This window comes from Eptatretus burgeri, chromosome 2 (assembly GCF_056783735.1).
Source record: "Eptatretus burgeri isolate ZD-2024b chromosome 2, Ebu_testis_v1, whole genome shotgun sequence".
Lineage (NCBI taxonomy): Eukaryota > Metazoa > Chordata > Myxini > Myxiniformes > Myxinidae > Eptatretus > Eptatretus burgeri.
In genome coordinates this window covers 157036554-157053519 of record NC_140962.1, presented here as the reverse complement: position 1 = coordinate 157053519, position 16966 = coordinate 157036554, and the positions used below count along the sequence as shown (strand labels likewise).

General features: G+C 46.7%; 1 protein-coding gene across 6 annotated transcripts in view; it reads left to right on the top strand.

Moving 5' to 3' along the window:
* LOC147033679 (5'-3' exoribonuclease 1-like) overlaps positions 1-16966 on the top strand; it is a 54986-nt gene that overhangs the window by 23954 nt on the left and 14066 nt on the right. For all 6 annotated transcript variants that reach the window (XM_085871768.1, XM_085871766.1, XM_085871769.1 and 3 more), the window contains exons 19-25: positions 2701-2804; positions 2925-3017; positions 3824-3986; positions 4087-4200; positions 4397-4483; positions 7307-7422; positions 7943-8089. In XM_085871768.1, coding sequence (XP_085727894.1) covers positions 2701-2804; positions 2925-3017; positions 3824-3986; positions 4087-4200; positions 4397-4483; positions 7307-7422; positions 7943-8089 — 824 coding nt within the window. The remainder of the gene's footprint in view (positions 1-2700; positions 2805-2924; positions 3018-3823; positions 3987-4086; positions 4201-4396; positions 4484-7306; positions 7423-7942; positions 8090-16966) is intronic.

Sequence of the window (16966 nt, the reverse complement as noted above, 5' to 3'; positions counted from 1 at the left end):
ATGCCTTGGGTTCCACAGCGTGAAGCCGAGAAATGTACAAGGCAGGAGCACCAGCCCAGAAGGGAGAGCAATACTCCATCAGGTTGCGGACGAAAGCTTTGTATGTGGTCAGGATCTCAGGTGTCCCAAGGAAGGATCTTGCTCGATGGAGGATGCCCAGTGGCTTTGGAGGCCAGCTTGGAAATATGGATTCCCCAGGAAAGATCATGGCAGATAGTGAGACCCAAAAGCTTGAATGAAAGGACTTCTTACAGATGATTGTTGAGAAAGTATATGGGGGGGGTGGGGGTGAGGTTCTAAACGGTCCTTTCGAGGAGACACCGTGAGAGTGTGAGATTTGTCAGGATTGAAAGACATGTTCCACGTGTTGGACCAGTTTGTGATTTTATCCAGATCAGCAGAGAGTGAAGAAGCTGCTGCTTGCCGATCTGAGGGATGACAGATGGTACGACAGAGGGTGGAGTCCTTAGCAAAGAGATAAAGAGGATTTTCCAGAGAGTCGGAGAGATGTTTGATGAAAACCAGAAAAAGAACAGGGCCCAGAACACTGGATTGAGGAACTCCAACCTGGACAGGAAGAGGGGATGAGAGAACTCCATTTACGGCCACACGTTGATTGCGACAGAGCGGAAGTCTGCGAGCCCTTAGCGGAGATGGCCTTGGATACCATAGGAAGAGAGTTTGGTGAGCAGAACAGGGTGCCAGACCGTATCAAAAACACGTGATATGTCTCGGGATATGGCTCTGATTTTTGGATAGCAGAAGCAGCCTGTCCAGGGTAGAGTGACCTCGTCTGAATCCAAATTGATAATCGGAAATCAAGCCATTGGAGAAGAGGAAGGATTTAATGTCGGAAGCGATGATGGATTCCACGACGTTGCTGATTATCGAGAGAAGGCTGATTGGTCTGTAGTTTTTTTTTTCTTCAAAACAGCCGTTCACCACCACTTCTTATCTTCCCCCATCCAAAACCTCGATCTTTTCACTTCCTTCACCCCAAACCCACCTCCTTCAAATTCCCTGCTTTCCTTCCTGAAACTCCCTGTAATGTCCATCTTGTATACCCCATGTTCCCCGCCCCATCCCTCTCCCTTCCACAGATCTCCTCGTGTCTCTGTTCCCCACTGTTTTGTCCTTCCCTCTCCTGCCCCTCTTGTCTCATGCCCCCCTTACTGTGCGTTGTGTGTTAGCTGTCATATGAGCCACGACATTGTATACAAGAGGAAGTGATGATGGATTCCACGACCTTGCTGATGATCGGGAGAAGGCTGATTGTTCTGTCGTTGCAGGGATATGTTTTTTTGCACCTTTTTTATGCAAAGTGGTCATGATTTCCAAGCAGATGGCAGATGACTTTGAGCAAATGAGAGGGTGAATGGAACAGAGAGAGGGTGAGCAAGAACAACAGAGCAGGTTTTTAGGACACGTGGGCTGATGCCGTCTGGACCGGTTGGAGAATACGAGTCGAGGTTTGACAGCAAGCTCTCCACCTTGTCGGGAGAAAAGGACACAAAGCCCAGGAACAGCTGGGTGCGATTTAGTAAGGTGGGTAGAGAAAGCGATGAGTTTAGGACACACAATTTTGGAGCAAACACGGAATTTCAACATTCAGGCTTTTGGCGTGCAGTGTCAGCTGTGCAGCCATTTGAGGTAAGGGAGGGGATGGAGGAGGAACATATTCCAGAAACAGACAACCAGATGCCACCAGGATTTGGAGGATGGAGACAAGTTTGAGGGTTCAGACTTGAGATTCGAAAGATGTTGTTTCCTGGTTCTCCTGAGTGGAGACGCACTTGTTTATGGAAGGAGCTGAGATTGCCTTCAGTTGGATTTGCCTTCCGTTAGGCGAAGGCAATTTGTTTCAGGACAACTGCCCCGCCACAAGCTTCAGTGTACTATGGGCGGGAGGAAGTGTTGGGCGACTGAAGACGAGAGGGGATAAATCTGTGCATGAGACGGAGCAAATTTATTTTTTATATCCCACTGAGAGTTCGGATCTGCATCCCGATCTTCACCGAAATCGATCCCACTGATTGGCTTGTTCTCATCACCTAACCAACTCGTTCACCGAGTTTTGTCACAGCTCATCCACAACTTTTTGAAATATCATGATGCATGTCGTTTTTGGCCCAATCTCTCAATGATGAAGATTCGCTCAGAAAAATTTCTCTTATCCGGAGCCAGATTCAGATCTACATCAAAATGGAATCGATTAGTCCTCGTCGCACACCCAACATGTCCACCAGGTTTCTTTTGTCCCAATCCGTCCACAACTTTTTTGAAATATCATGTTTTTATCAGTTTTGGCATCATCTCTCAACGATGAAGAATCACTTATGGAATTAAATTAATTTTCGGATCTACAAAATCGAATCGATTCGTCCTCGTCATACGCCCAAACCAGTCCAGCAAGTTTCATCCAAATCCGTCCATAACCTTTTGAGATATCATGTTCACCGACAGACAAACAGCGGTGAAATTATAACCTCCCAAAATCTCCGGTGACAGGGGTAACTATGATTAATGTTTCGATCGATTGTTCAGTTTCTTACCGGCGTCGTTCATTTCAAAGTAAAATGTCGACAGTAAAAAGATGCGATGCGTGTTTTTTTTTTTTTTTTTTTTTTTTTTTGCGCACATCATTTTGTTTTTCAATCCGGAATGCCGTTGAGGGTCCTAATTGCTGTCCGTCTTTTATAGCCTCTGGAGCACTTGGCACAGAAGCTGATAAAACAAGTGCTGCTTGTGAACTGGCCACATCTGGAGGAAGCTTTGGTCACTGCGGTTACCGACGGCCAGACCAGGTTCGGAACGCGTGGTCGTGATTGTCTGCTTTGTGAAGTCCGATGGATTGGTCTTCCTGTTGTTGTTTTTTTTTTTGTCGTCGTTTGGCTGTTTTAGTTGTCGGTGTTTTCCTTGAGCAGGTTTTCACATGAGGGAGGCTCCATCATACGCAAGTCTTTGCCGAAGGATGTCAGCGCTGCCTTGTGGAAAGATGCTCATGAAATTGCACAGACGTGAGTGTGACGTCATTTCCTCAAACTTTCTTGACCACGTGTGTGCGAAACGAAAAGTGGGGTTGAACAATTGATTAATTTTGTCCGTCTGTCTCTCCATCTGCAAGCGTCGGTTTACGATCGAGGAAGAACTTGAATTCAATTGATTGTTATGTTTTGAATTTGAATCGGAACAGGAACCTGCGGCTTAGCTGTACTTTGGCTCTGAATTTGGCAAATTGTATGGAATCTCATCCTAAGTGAGGTAATTAATTTTAACTCTGTCTGTCTGCCTGTCTGCCTGTCTGACAGTCAAACAAAATTGAAGATCATTCAAAACGGGAAACTTTCTGTTTTTAGTGACGTCATAAAGGACACAAAGTTTTATGACGTGGTAGATATGGTGGTGTAAAAGCCGCTGCATCAACGGCAGGAAACTTCTGAAAAAAAGTTTTCTGCCACCTTTAAAATTTTAATTTACGTAAATTGAATCGTACACTTGAACACTGCGGAACATAAATCGCCTTCTTGGCACTTTAAAAACCCTTCCGTTTTTCATAGTACTTGGACAAACTATTATGGCATTTTACGGACCAATGAAATTTGTTGCTCGCAGACGCATGTCCTTTTATTTATTTATTTATTCGTAAGGCTGCATGGGGTAAGGTGTTCTCTGAACTCTCGAGTTTTGGTAGTTCCCATAAGAATCGTCCGTTTTGCTCTTGTATCCCGAGACTTATGACGTCGAGCGCTTCTGATCGTGCCGTGCCATAGTTCCGTTGTTTCCTCTGACGATTCCTACAATGTACGACCGCATTCTCTCGCAGATACGAAACCCGAAAAGGTGTCCTGGTGGGTGAAATGAAGTTGCTTCTTCAAGCACGGCTTTTAATGGGTCAGCGGTTTGTGTTCTCATCGACGGGTCATGCGACCTTGGAAAAACAGTGGAGGGACAAGGACTCTGTGTTCCTCTTGCAGACAACCGTGCCGGTAGGGAATGTGAGATGTACTCATGACTAGTTTCCCATCACCATCCTCACGATCCGGCAGCCTGTGCCTTGCGTACTGTGATGGGCATTCTCACGTGCAGGAAAAATTTCCTTCGGAGCCAGAGCGCACTGATACGGTGCCGCTGCAAATGGTGTTCCCACTGAAGTCTTCGGTCTTCATGCTTGGATCACCGTATTATGGCTGCCAAGGGGAGGTGAGTCTGGGAAGCTGGGGTAATGGGTGAGGATGTAAGAGTTTTCTGGGGATGATGGGACGTGAGGCTGCGTTATTTATCCACTTCATAAATGAGCTGCTAAATCGAAGTGTTGTCACTGATATGAGGATTCAAGATGAGATTGTTTGTTTTGTAGTTTGTGATCTGTGTTTTGTTCGCCCGATGGGTCCCGTAGGTTTTATCCACAGGAGCTGGCCGTGTTAGCGTCCTCTTCAGCGACCCGTCGGAGCCGGAGTTTCGGAAAGTGATTCAGAACCAGCAGGTGTGTACCAACACCTTGCTTGTGCTTGTTTTATACTATGCAAGGAACTGGTGCGGAATTGAACCGTTTGCTGTTCATCTCGGTTATCGTCGCACCTTTTTCACGGCACGTTGAAAATGGCGTTCATTTTCACGGCCTTGCTTTTATCCCAATTGGTCCATCACTTGACGGACCTTGCCAGCAGTCACTGACCTTCATTCTTTAATGTTTTACTGGAGGGTGAAGCTGTGCTACTGATGCAATGCTCCCTGTCGGTTAGAGCAGGGATTTGAAAAAAAAAAAATTCAGCATGTCAGAGATTGTTCACCTTCCCTGAAGAACTCACCTATGAAGGACACTGTGGGATCTTTAATGCCCACCAACTAACGCTGGCACACACGACTCCCAGTGTAATGTCCATGAATCATCCTGCTTGAGAAACACCAGGATGACGGTTAATAGTTGGCTTGGGACGAGACAGCACAGTGGCACTGCCAGCCTGATGACCAATGGGTTGGAGATGTTGGCAGAGGGTATCCCATCCATCCATCCATCCATCCATTGGGACCATACTCTGTGCAGAGCGTTGGTGCTGCCTAAGCAGTCTCCTTGGCTATTGGGCACAACACTGGATGGGTCACCACTCCGACACAGTATACCAGCAAGCTGGCACTCATTTTGCCAACCTCTGAAAGATGGCAGGTGGAGTCAACCCCACCTGGTAATTGATTCAACATCTGAGTGGGATTTGAACTCAGGATCCTTTGATCCCAAGACCACCACTCCAGCCATTAAGCCAACACCAGGCATACATAGGGTCTGCTCGTGGCAATACCTGGCCCACGTTCCAATACTGGCTACAAAAAGGGGCAATCTATTTATAATGTATCGATGTATGTATATATGTACCTTTTTTTGTTTTGTTTTGTTGTGTTTTTACTTTGTCTGCCTGTCTGGCAACCAAACAGAATTGAAAATCGTTCCAAAGAGGAAACTTCCCGTTTTTAAGGACGTCATAATGGACACGTACGACGAGCACGAATAACTAATGTAATGTGAAAGGATTGAAACCTCGATGATGAACCAGCTGATGATCCGGGCGGTTTGGGAAATCGGTCAGTTGCTTACAAGTTAAGGTTATAACTTCAAATAAAGTAGCTTTTGAAAGTACTTACCAGTACATAATATATCCGTGTTTGTGTGTTTACGTATATATGTGTGGGGTGTTTATGCGTGCGTGTTTGTGTGTATCGTTGTGTCTGGCTTCCTTCTTGGGACGACGGTGCAGTCATCGGTCTTTTATTTCGATTTAGATGGGGTGATGTAATAGACACTGCGGAAAATGGCAATAAAACCCGGAATTAATTTATTTATACGACTTTTCCCATCTTTATTGTATTTAAATTTAATTATACTAGTGCGTGCCCGTACGTGTGTGGCCGTACGTGCAAAAAAAAAAATAACTTTCAAACCGCGTGCCAGAAACAACAACCACACAGGCCGTTCCTTCACTCTCGCGTGCCCATACGTGCGTGGCTGTACGTACAAAAAAAAAAACTTTCAAACAACCACACAGGCCGTTCCTTCGCTCTCGTAAACGACGACTGGATTGGGGCATTGTGTTTATCTATAAATGCACATAAGAAATCGAGAAATTATTATAATACACTAAGTCATCACTATCCGGAAGTCCGTACATTGTAACCCGTAATGGGGAACGCGCTCTAACTTGGCCATAACTTGGGAACCACTTGTCCGATTAATTTCAAACCTTGAAAAGGCAAACAAACACAGATTGCTGGAATTATAGACAGATAGATATAAGATGGATATTGTGGGTGCAAAACGCCAAGCAACGTGTCCTGTCATTGGTAACTAAATGGCCATAACTTGGGAACCACTTGTCCGATTAATATCAAACCTTGAAAAGGCACATACTCAGGTCCCCAGCAATATAGCTGGCAAGTTTCAATTAGATCGGACGAGTGGTTGTCGAGAAACAGCGGTCACAGGCAGACACACACAGAGATTGCTGGAATTATAGATAGATAGATACTTGAACATTGTGGTTCATAAATCGCTTGTCGTCATACTTCCACGCACCTCCAATTTTGCAGAATTTCAATTTAAATAAAGGATAAATTGGGTGGTGTATAAGGGCAGTAATCGGGACAGCTTCTGGATTGCTTTAATAGCACTCAACTTTTTTTTTAAAAAATCGTTCGTCATTATATTAGTGGAATTGAAGTAAAACTGCACGGGGGTATCGTGTTCCATGAACTCGAGTAACCTCCACCTCCGAACATGGGCGGAGGTTATGTTTTCACTCTGTCTGTCTGTCTGTAAACAGGATATCTCAAGTTGTGGACGGATTCAGACAAAAATTGGCGGACAAGTTGGGTGTGTGACGGTGAAGATCCGAATCTGGATTTGAGAATTTTGTTTCAGTGATTCTTCACCATTGAGAAATGGGGCCAAAACGATATGTAGCACGATATCTCAAAAAGTTGTAGATGATTGATGATCAACCTTGGTGGATAAGTTTTGCAGGTGACGAGAACAAGCCGATTTCAATTTTGGTTCAGGTCCGGATGCAGATCCGGCCGATCAGTGGGATACAAAACGTGGACTAAATCAGCTTGGCGGAGGTACGCGCTCTCTCCCGAGTGCCGTTCTAGTTTTGTGATGTTTTTGTCAAATTTTTATTTCCCACGGCCAATGAACCTTTTATCGTGATTCAGAAATCGAGCAAAGGGGTGATTAAGGAGAATAAAGCAATATTTGTACAATGTCCTTTATGAACAAGATGTTTGTTTGTTTTTTTTTCCCCCATTTGTGTATCAGGCGCTGTCTGTGCACTACTCACCTGGTTATATCGTCGCTGCACGACTTGGAATTTCCCCCTACCTGCTGTCGCGAATCACTGGTACAATCTACGTTGCCCGCGGGTCCAAGAGAGGGTACGTTTATTCATCGCACGATGTCGTCGTGCACAATGATGATGCGTCGTGTCGTGTATTGTGAGCTTCACCCCAAAAAGAGAAACTCGAGTTTTGTATACATTTCTAATCTGTGTTACTGCATTCTTCCCGAATCGTCCTTCACCCAGAATGCTGTTTCTTTTCCACCACCCAAAAGTGAATTTTAATTTGGCGGCAAAGCCGGGGGGGGGGAAGAGGGAAGTAATGGATTTTTTTCGAGGATAGCACAAATTACAGGTGTAATGGTACCTTTTGAGCTTTAGGGCCGTGCGTGTGGCCTCAACATTTGCCTTGATTTATTTGTTATTTACAACTCAGTACTGTGTTTTGGTGCATCAGCTTGGTGTTTGCTTGATGATTTTTGGCCTCAAACATCGTGTGTGCGTGCACGTGCGCACGTGTGCCTTTTCAAGTTAACATCGAAAGACCAGATTGATCAAATTGTGAAAGTGTGGTTGCGCAACATTGTGAACGTATGTCGCCGTGTGACCTACGCCAGACCCAAAGGAGATCAGCGATGCAACGTGGGCCTGAACCTGAAGTTTAGCCAACGCAACGAGGAGGTGCGGGGCTACACACGCCGCGAGGGATCCGAGTGGCTCTACTCTACGGCCACTGAGACCCTGCTGTCGAATTACGTCCAGCGGTCAGTGGCTACCTGTGGATTGGTAACTTTATCGCTCAGCGGAATGAAGAACCGTTTTTGTGGAGAATATGTTGTTCCCAATTATTTGGTTTTGCTTTCGTCATTACATTGCAATCTTGCTTAATTCATGTGTGTCGTTCTTTAGTGTTGGAGCACAACATAGCATGTCAGCATTAACGTCGTCACTTTATGCTGCAGAAACCCCTCCACTTTACAAACGGCATATTCAAAATGCTTGCACGTCCGATGGCACGTGGGGCTAATTTTTGTAATTCCTCGGCAAGATTGGTTGTTAAATGTGGAAGTGTTGCGGCGTGTTGTTGTGCCAACTTCCAAGTCCATGCTCGTTGCCATCCAGCTGTGCTGAGTCGGTTCGTTAGTTCATATGCAGCTCGTGTTTGCTGGTTGTGAGGCAATGCCATTGACGCAGTGCCCCCTGTAGGTTAGAGCAGGAATTTTTTCAGGGTGTGTGTGATAATTTGAGTGATCTTTAACGCGAGCAGACGGGATGCCCAGTTTAACGTCTATCCGAGGGACGGCATATGTATTGATGCCTCTCTGTCTCTGGCTCTGGCTCTCCCTCTCTCCCTCTCTCCCTCCCCCTCTCTTCCCTCTCCCTCTCTCTCTTCCTTCTCCCTCTCTCCCTCTCTTCCTTCTCCCTCTTTCCCTCTCTCCTCTTCCTTCTCCCTCCCTCCTCTTCTCTCTTCCTATCTCTCTCTCTCTCTCTCTCTCTCTCTCTCTCTCTCTCTCTCTCTCTCTCTCTCTCTCTCTCTCTCTCTCTCTCTCTCTCTCTCTCTCTCTCTCTCTCTCTCTCTCTCTCTCTCTCTCTCTCTCTCTCTCTCTCTCTCTTCTTCTCTCTTCTTCTCTCTCTCTTCTCTCTTCTTCTCTCTTCTTCTCTCTTCTTCTCTCTTCTTCTCTCTTCTTCTCTCTTCTTCTCTCTCTCTTCTCTCTTCTCTCTCTTCTCTCTCTCTTCCTCTCTCTTCCTCTCTCTTCCTCTCTCTTCCTCTCTCTTCCTCTCTCTTCCTCTCTCTTCCTCTCTCTTCCTCTCTCTTCCTCTCTCTTCCTCTCTCTTCCTCTCTCTTCCTCTCTCTTCCTCTCTTCTTCCTCTCTTCTTCCTCTCTTCTTCCTCTCTTCTTCCTCTCTTCTTCCTCTCTTCTTCCTCTCTTCTTCCTCTCTTCTTCCTCTCTTCTTCCTCTCTTCTTCCTCTCTTCTTCCTCTCTTCTTCCTCTCTTGTTCCTCTCTTCTTCCTCTCTTCTTCTCTCTTCTTCCTCTCTTCTTCCTCTCTTCTTCCTCTCTTCTTCCTCTCTTCTTCCTCTCTTCTTCCTCTCTTCTTCCTCTCTTCTTCCTCTCTTCTTCCTCTCTTCTTCCTCTCTTCTTCCTCTCTTCTTCCTCTCTTCTTCCTCTCTTCTCTCTCTTCTTCCTCTCTTCTTCCTCTCTTCTTCCTCTCTTCTTCCTCTCTTCTTCCTCTCTTCTTCCTCTCTTCTTCCTCTCTTCTTCCTCTCTTCTTCCTCTCTTCTCTCTCTTCTTCCTCTCTTCTTCCTCTCTTCTTCCTCTCTTCTTCCTCTCTTCTTCCTCTCTTCTCTCTCTTCTTCCTCTCTTCTTCCTCTCTTCTTCCTCTCTTCTTCCTCTCTTCTTCCTCTTCTCTCTCTTCTTCCTCTCTTCTTCCTCTCTTCTTCCTCTCTTCTTCCTCTCTTCTTCCTCTCTTCTTCCTCTCTTCTTCCTCTCTTCTTCCTCTCTTCTTCCTCTCTTCTTCCTCTCTTCTTCTCTCTCTCTCTTCTTCCTCTCTTCTTCCTCTCTTCTTCCTCTCTTCTTCCTCTCTTCTTCCTCTCTTCTTCCTCTCTTCTTCCTCTCTTCTTCCTCTCTTCTTCCTCTCTCTCTTCCTCTCTTCTTCCTCTCTTCTTCCTCTCTTCTTCCTCTCTTCTTCCTCTCTTCTTCCTCTCTTCTTCCTCTCTTCTTCCTCTTCTTCCTCTCTTCTTCCTCTCTTCTTCCTCTCTTCTTCCTCTCTTCTTCCTCTCTTCTTCCTCTCTTCTTCCTCTCTTCTTCCTCTCTTCTTCCTCTCTTCTTCCTCTCTTCTTCCTCTCTTCTTCCTCTCTCTTCTTCCTCTCTTCTTCTCTCTCTTCTTCCTCTCTTCTTCCTCTCTTCTTCCTCTCTTCTTCCTCTCTTCTTCCTCTCTTCTTCCTCTCTTCTTCCTCTCTTCTTCCTCTCTTCTTCCTCTCTTCTTCCTCTCTTCTTCCTCTCTTCTTCCTCTCTTCTTCCTCTCTTCTTCCTCTCTTCTTCTTCTCTTCTTCCTCTCTTCTTCCTCTCTTCTTCCTCTCTTCTTCCTCTCTTCTTCCTCTCTTCTTCCTCTCTTCTTCCTCTCTTCTTCCTCTCTTCTTCCTCTCTTCTTCCTCTCTTCTTCCTCTCTTCTTCCTCTCTTCTTCCTCTCTTCTTCCTCTCTTCTTCCTCTCTTCTTCCTCTCTTCTTCCTCTCTTCTTCCTCTCTTCTTCCTCTCTTCTTCCTCTCTTCTTCCTCTCTTCTTCCTCTCTTCTTCCTCTCTTCTTCCTCTCTTCTTCCTCTCTTCTTCCTCTCTTCTTCCTCTCTTCTTCCTCTCTTCTTCCTCTCTTCTTCCTCTCTTCTTCCTCTCTTCTTCCTCTCTTCTTCCTCTCTTCTTCCTCTCTTCTTCCTCTCTTCTTCCTCTCTTCTTCCTCTCTTCTTCCTCTCTTCTTCCTCTCTTCTTCCTCTCTTTTTCCTCTCTTCTTCCTCTCTTCTTCCTCTCTTCTTCCTCTCTTCTTCCTCTCTTCTTCCTCTCTTCTTCCTCTCTCTTCTTCCTCTCTTCTTCCTCTCTTCTTCCTCTCTTCTTTCTCTCTTCTTCCTCTCTTCTTCCTCTCTTCTTCCTCTCTTCTTCCTCTCTTCTTCCTCTCTTCTTCCTCTCTTCTTCCTCTCTTCTTCCTCTCTTCTTCCTCTCTTCTTCCTCTCTTCTTCCTCTCTTCTTCCTCTCTTCTTCCTCTCTTCTTCCTCTCTTCTTCCTCTCTTCTTCCTCTCTTCTTCCTCTCTTCTTCCTCTCTTCTTCCTCTCTTCTTCCTCTCTTCTTCCTCTCTTCTTCCTCTCTTCTTCCTCTCTTCTTCCTCTCTTCTTCCTCTCTTCTTCCTCTCTTCTTCCTCTCTTCTTCCTCTCTTCTTCCTCTCTTCTTCCTCTCTTCTTCCTCTCTTCTTCCTCTCTTCTTCCTCTCTTCTTCCTCTCTTCTTCCTCTCTTCTTCCTCTCTTCTTCCTCTCTTCTTCCTCTCTTCTTCCTCTCTTCTTCCTCTCTTCTTCCTCTCTTCTTCCTCTCTTCTTCCTCTCTTCTTCCTCTCTTCTTCCTCTCTTCTTCCTCTCTTCTTCCTCTCTTCTTCCTCTCTTCTTCCTCTCTTCTTCCTCTCTTCTTCCTCTCTTCTTCCTCTCTTCTTCCTCTCTTCTTCCTCTCTTCTTCCTCCTTTCTTCCTCTCTTGTTCCTCTCTTCTTCCTCTCTTCTTCCTCTCTTCTTCCTCTCTTCTTCCTCTCTTCTTCCTCTCTTCTTTCTCTCTTCTTCTCTCTCTCTCTCTCCTACCTCCCACCTCCCTCCCTCTCTCCCACCTCCCTCCCTCTCTCCCACCGCCCTCTCTCTCTTCCTTCTCCCTCCTTCTCTTCTGAATCTGAAAACCCACTCCGTGGGAGTACCTCCTGCGCAGCTTCCCTTCGCAGGGCAGCTCACCGGATGACGGGATTGGGGCAAAGCCTTCGGGACAGCCAATCTTTGATGATAGGAGGGAAACCACGGGGTAACATCCCTGGGAGAGTGTGTCGGAGTGGTGCTGCGGTGTCATCCACCAGACGGCGGTCTCCTTGGGTTAACCTGAGGCGGTCCCTTCGGGTGGGTGCCTGGAATGTCCCATCCCAAAGAGAGGATGATCACCTGTCTCTGTTATCATCTGAGCTCAAGCGTTTGGACATCGGGATTGCAGCTCTCTCTGAGGTTCGGAGACCGGATTGCGGCGAGATAATGGTGGGTGGTTACACCTACTATTGGTCTGGTCGCTCTGATGGTTACCATATCCAAGGAGTTGCTGTAGCTGTGTCTAATAAGCTGACCCCAATGATAATTGAGGAAACACCAGTCAACGAGCATATTATGAGATTAAGGATTCGTCACTCCTTCGGTGTCATTTCCCTGGTCTCTGTTTATGCTCCGACTGAGGCGAGTGATCTCACCGTGAAGGATGCATTCTACGCCACGCTCGAGTATGTGGTTGATCAGTGCCCCAGACGAGATACACTTCTAGTCTTGGGGGATTTCAATGCATCGACTGGAACTGATAGGGACGGTTATGAGGTGTGTGTTGGTCCCCATGGGTCAGGAACTATGAACCAGAATGGCACTAAGTTCCTTGACTTTGCAAGAAGTCATGGACTTAGGGTGGCTGGTTCATGGTTTCAGCGCCCACAAGCTCATCGCTGGACTTGGTATTCCAACGCTGGCGGTGTGGCAAAGGAGATTGACCATGTCCTCATTGATGGTCACTGGAGGATGATCCAGAACTGCAGGGTCTACCGGAGTGCTCAGTTCCTCAATACTGACCACAGGCTTGTTGTAGCAACTCTAAAGCTGCACCTTAAATCCTGGAGAATGGTACCATCCCAGCCTAGGCTGGATGTTGCCAAGCTCATGGATGAGAGAGTAGCTGAGGAGTTTGCGAACAGGCTGAATGGACACTTGGGGGGTCTGGGTGCTTTGGGGGGTCCTGAAGAGTTGTGGAGCGCCTTCAAGACTCCCGTCCTTGATGTTGCCGGTGGATGCCTTGGAGCTCACCGCAGGGCAAAGAAGAATTTTGTCTCTCAAGGGACACTGGATACCATTGACCAGAGTCGCAGGGCCAGGCTGAATGGCAGAGCTGAGCTGTTCAGGGAGCTGAGGCGTAAAACTGTACGTGCACTGAGGGTGGACAAGGAGGCCTATGTGCGAGGAATCTGTGAGGGGGTAGAGCATCACCTGTGGACAGGTGATTCTCGTCCCGCTTACAGGGGAATTCGCGCATTACGTTCATCCAAGCCCATCCCTCGGAGCACTGCAGTTCGAGCAGAGAGTGGTAGGCTCTTGACAGAGGAGTCTGAAGTGAAAGCCCGCTGGGCCGGTGACTTTGAGCGGTTGTACCAGGCTGATCCCCCAGCTGTCGAGTTGGACGTCAAGGGTGTTACAATCCCTGTTGCTGACCCTCGAATCAACTGTGGTCCACCTTCGCTTGTGGAAACATGGGCTGCGGTGAACCAGTTGAAACGGGGCAAAGCTCCAGGGATCTGTGGCATCCATGCCAAGCTTCTCAAGGCTGGTGGAAGTGCTGCACTCGTGTCGTTGCATGCAGTTTTGTGCTCTGCCTGGAACACAGGCATCATCCCAACTGACTGGAAGAGGGGCCTTGTTGTCCCTCTCTGGAAAGGGAAGGGTGATCGCCAAGACTGCAACAACTACCGAGGGGTGACGCTGCTCTCAGTGCCGGGCAATGTCTTTGCTCGGATAATTCTTGATAGGGTTCGCCACCATCTGCTTGAGCACCAGCGTCCAGAGCAGTCAGGCTTTACACCAAAGAGGTCAATGATTGACCGTATCCTTGCCCTTCCTGTCCTCACCGAATGCAGACGAGAGTTTCGGCAGGGGCTGCTTGCAGCCTATGTTGATCTCTGTAAAGCGTTCGATTCAGTGAATCGGGATGTCCTCTGGAGGATTCTTGGTCTTCGTGGGGTGCCACCAAAACTGATCGATCTGATGTCTGAACTCTACTCTGGTACTGAGAGTGCTGTGAAGTGTGGTGGTACCATCTCTGACTTATTTCCAGTTGTTACTGGAGTTCGTCAGGGATGTGAACTTGCCCCCACACTTTTCAGCACTTGTATGGACTGGATTTTAGGGAGGATGTCGGAGAGATCAAGTTGCGGTGCATTGTTTGCAATGTCAAGATCTCGGACCTTGATTTTGCAGATGATGCAGTCATCTTTGCGGAGACTTTAGACATCCTCTTGGGGGCCCTCGAGGTGCTGAATGAGGAGTCGGAGCCGTTGGGATTACGGGTTTCTTGGGTCAAAACGAAGATCCAGGCTTTCGGTGACATCTTGGATGCTGCTGTCCTGTCTGTGTCTGTTTGTGGTGAGGATGTTGAGGTCGTGGAAAGATTTACTTACCTTGGCAGTGACATTCATGTCTCTGCTGGCTGCGAGTCAGAGGTCAATAGACGTCTTGGTCGGGCCTAGGGAGTCATGGATTCACTGGATCATGGGGTGTGGCGCTGCCGGTACCTGTGCGGGAGGACGAAAGTCCGAGTCTTCAGGTCCTTGATACTTCCAGTCTTGCTCTATGGGTGCGAGACTTGGACTCTGACCAAGGATCTGAGACAGAGACTTAATTCCTTTGGTACCAGGTCTCTTTGGAGAATCCTTGGCTATCGCTGGTTGGATTTTGTGTCCAACGAGCGGTTGCTGAGAGAGACTCGGATGAGATTTGTTACCTGCATAGTCCGTGAGCGTCAGTTGCGGCTGTATGGACATGTGGCTCGTTTTCCTGACGCTGATCCTGCTCACCAGATTCTCTAGGCGAGGGAGTCTCATGAGTGGAGGAGGCCAGTGGGCCGACCACGTGCCTCATGGTTGCAGCAGGTTGACCATTATCTCAAGGAGATGGGGATGGGCCTGGCATCTGCCTGGGGGATGGTCAGACGGAGGCCCCTGGAGTACCGGCGGAAAGTGGACGCAGCGACGTGCTGTTCTGGCACATGCTCCCATACCTGACCTGACCTTCTTCCTCTCTCTCTCTCTCTCTCTCTCTCTCTCTCTCTCTCTCTCTCTCTCTCTCTCTCTCTCTCTCTCTCTCTCTCTCTCTCTCTCTCTCTCTCTCTCTCTCTCTCTCTCTCTCTCTCTCTCTCTCTCTCTCTCTCTTCTCTCCTTCTCTCCTTCTCTCCTTCTCTCCTTCTCTCCTTCTCTCTTTCTCTCGTTCTCTTTCTCGTTCTCTTTCTCGTTCTCTTTCTCGTTCTCTTTCTCGTTCTCTTTCTCGTTCTCTTTCTCGTTCTCTTTCTCGTTCTCTTTCTCGTTCTCTTTCTCGTTCTCTTTCTCGTTCTCTTTCTCGTTCTCTTTCTCGTTCTCTCTTTTCCTTCTCTCTTTCTCGCTCTCTTTCTCGCTTTTCCTTCTCTCGTTCTTTCCTTCTCTCTTTCTCTCTTTTCCTTCTCTCTTTCTCTCTTTCTCGCTCTCTTTCTCGCTCTCTTTCTCGCTCTCTTTCTCGCTCTCTTTCTCGCTTTTCCTTCTCTCTTTCTCGCTTTTCCTTCTCTCTTTCTCGCTTTTCCTTCTCTCTTTCTCGCTTTTCCTTCTCTCTTTCTCGCTTTTCCTTCTCTCTTTCTCGCTTTTCCTTCTCTCTTTCTCGCTTTTCCTTCTCTCTTTCTCGCTTTTCCTTCTCTCTTTCTCGCTCTCTTTCTCGCTCTCTTTCTCGCTCTCTTTCTCTTCTCTCTTTCTCGCTTTTACTTCTCTCTTTCTCGCTTTTCCTTCTCTCTTTCTCGCTTTTCTTTCTCTCTTTTCCTTCTCTCTTTCTCGCTTTTCCTTCTCTCTTTCTCTCTTTCTCTCTTTTCCTTCTCTCTTTCTCTCTTTCTCGCTTTTCCTTCTCTCTTTCTCTCTTTCTCTCTTTCTCGCTTTTCCTTCTCTCTTTCTCTCTTTCTCGCTTTTCCTTCTCTCTTTCTCTCTTTCTCTCTTTTCCTTCTCTCTTTCTCTCTTTCTCTCTTTTCCTTCTCTCTTTCTCTCTTTCTCGCTTTTCCTTCTCTCTTTCTCTCTTTCTCGCTTTTCCTTCTCTCTTTCTCTCTTTCTCGCTTTTCCTTCTCTCTTTCTCTCTTTCTCGCTTTTCCTTCTCTCTTTCTCTCTTTCTCGCTTTTCCTTCTCTCTTTCTCTCTTTCTCGCTTTTCCTTCTCTCTTTCTCTCTTTCTCGCTTTTCCTTCTCTCTTTCTCTCTTTCTCGCTTTTCCTTTTCTCTTTCTCTCTTTCTCGCTTTTCCTTCTCTCTTTCTCTCTTTCTCTCTTTTCCTTCTCTCTTTCTCTCTTTCTCTCTTTTCCTTCTCTCTTTCTCGCTTTTCCTTCTCTCTTTCTCTCTTTCTCTCTTTTCCTTCTCTCTTTCTCTCTTTCTCGCTTTTCCTTCTCTCTTTCTCTCTTTCTCTCTTTTCCTTCTCTCTTTCTCTCTTTCTCTCTTTTCCTTCTCTCTTTCTCTCTTTCTCTCTTTTCCTTCTCTCTTTCTCTCTTTCTCTCTTTTCCTTCTCTCTTTCTCTCTTTCTCGCTTTTCCTTCTCTCTTTCTCTCTTTCTCGCTTTTCCTTCTCTCTTTCTCTCTTTCTCGCTTTTCCTTCTCTCTTTCTCTCTTTCTCGCTTTTCCTTCTCTCTTTCTCGCTTTTCCTTCTCCCTTTCTCTCTTTCTCGCTTTTCCTTCTCCCTTTCTCTCTTTCTCTCTTTTCCTTCTCTCTTTCTCTCTTTCTCTCTTTTCCTTCTCTCTTTCTCTCTTTCTCGCTTTTCCTTCTCTCTTTCTCTCTTTCTCGCTTTTCCTTCTCTCTTTCTCTCTTTTATCGCTTTTCCTTCTCTCTTTCTCTCTTTCTCGCTTTTCCTTCTCCCTTTCTCTCTTTCTCGCTTTTCCTTCTCTCTTTCTCTCTTTCTCCCTTTTCCTTCTCTCTTTCTTTCTCGCTTTTCCTTCTCTCTTTCTCTCTTTCTCTCTCTCTTTCTCTCTCTCTTTCTCTCTCTTTCTCTCTCTTCCTTCTCTCTTTCTCTCTCTTCCTTCTCTCTTTCTCTCTCTTCCTTCTCTCTTTCTCTCTCTTCCTTCTCTCTTTCTCTCTCTTCCTTCTCTCTTTCTCTCTCTTCCTTCTCTCTTTCTCTCTCTTCCT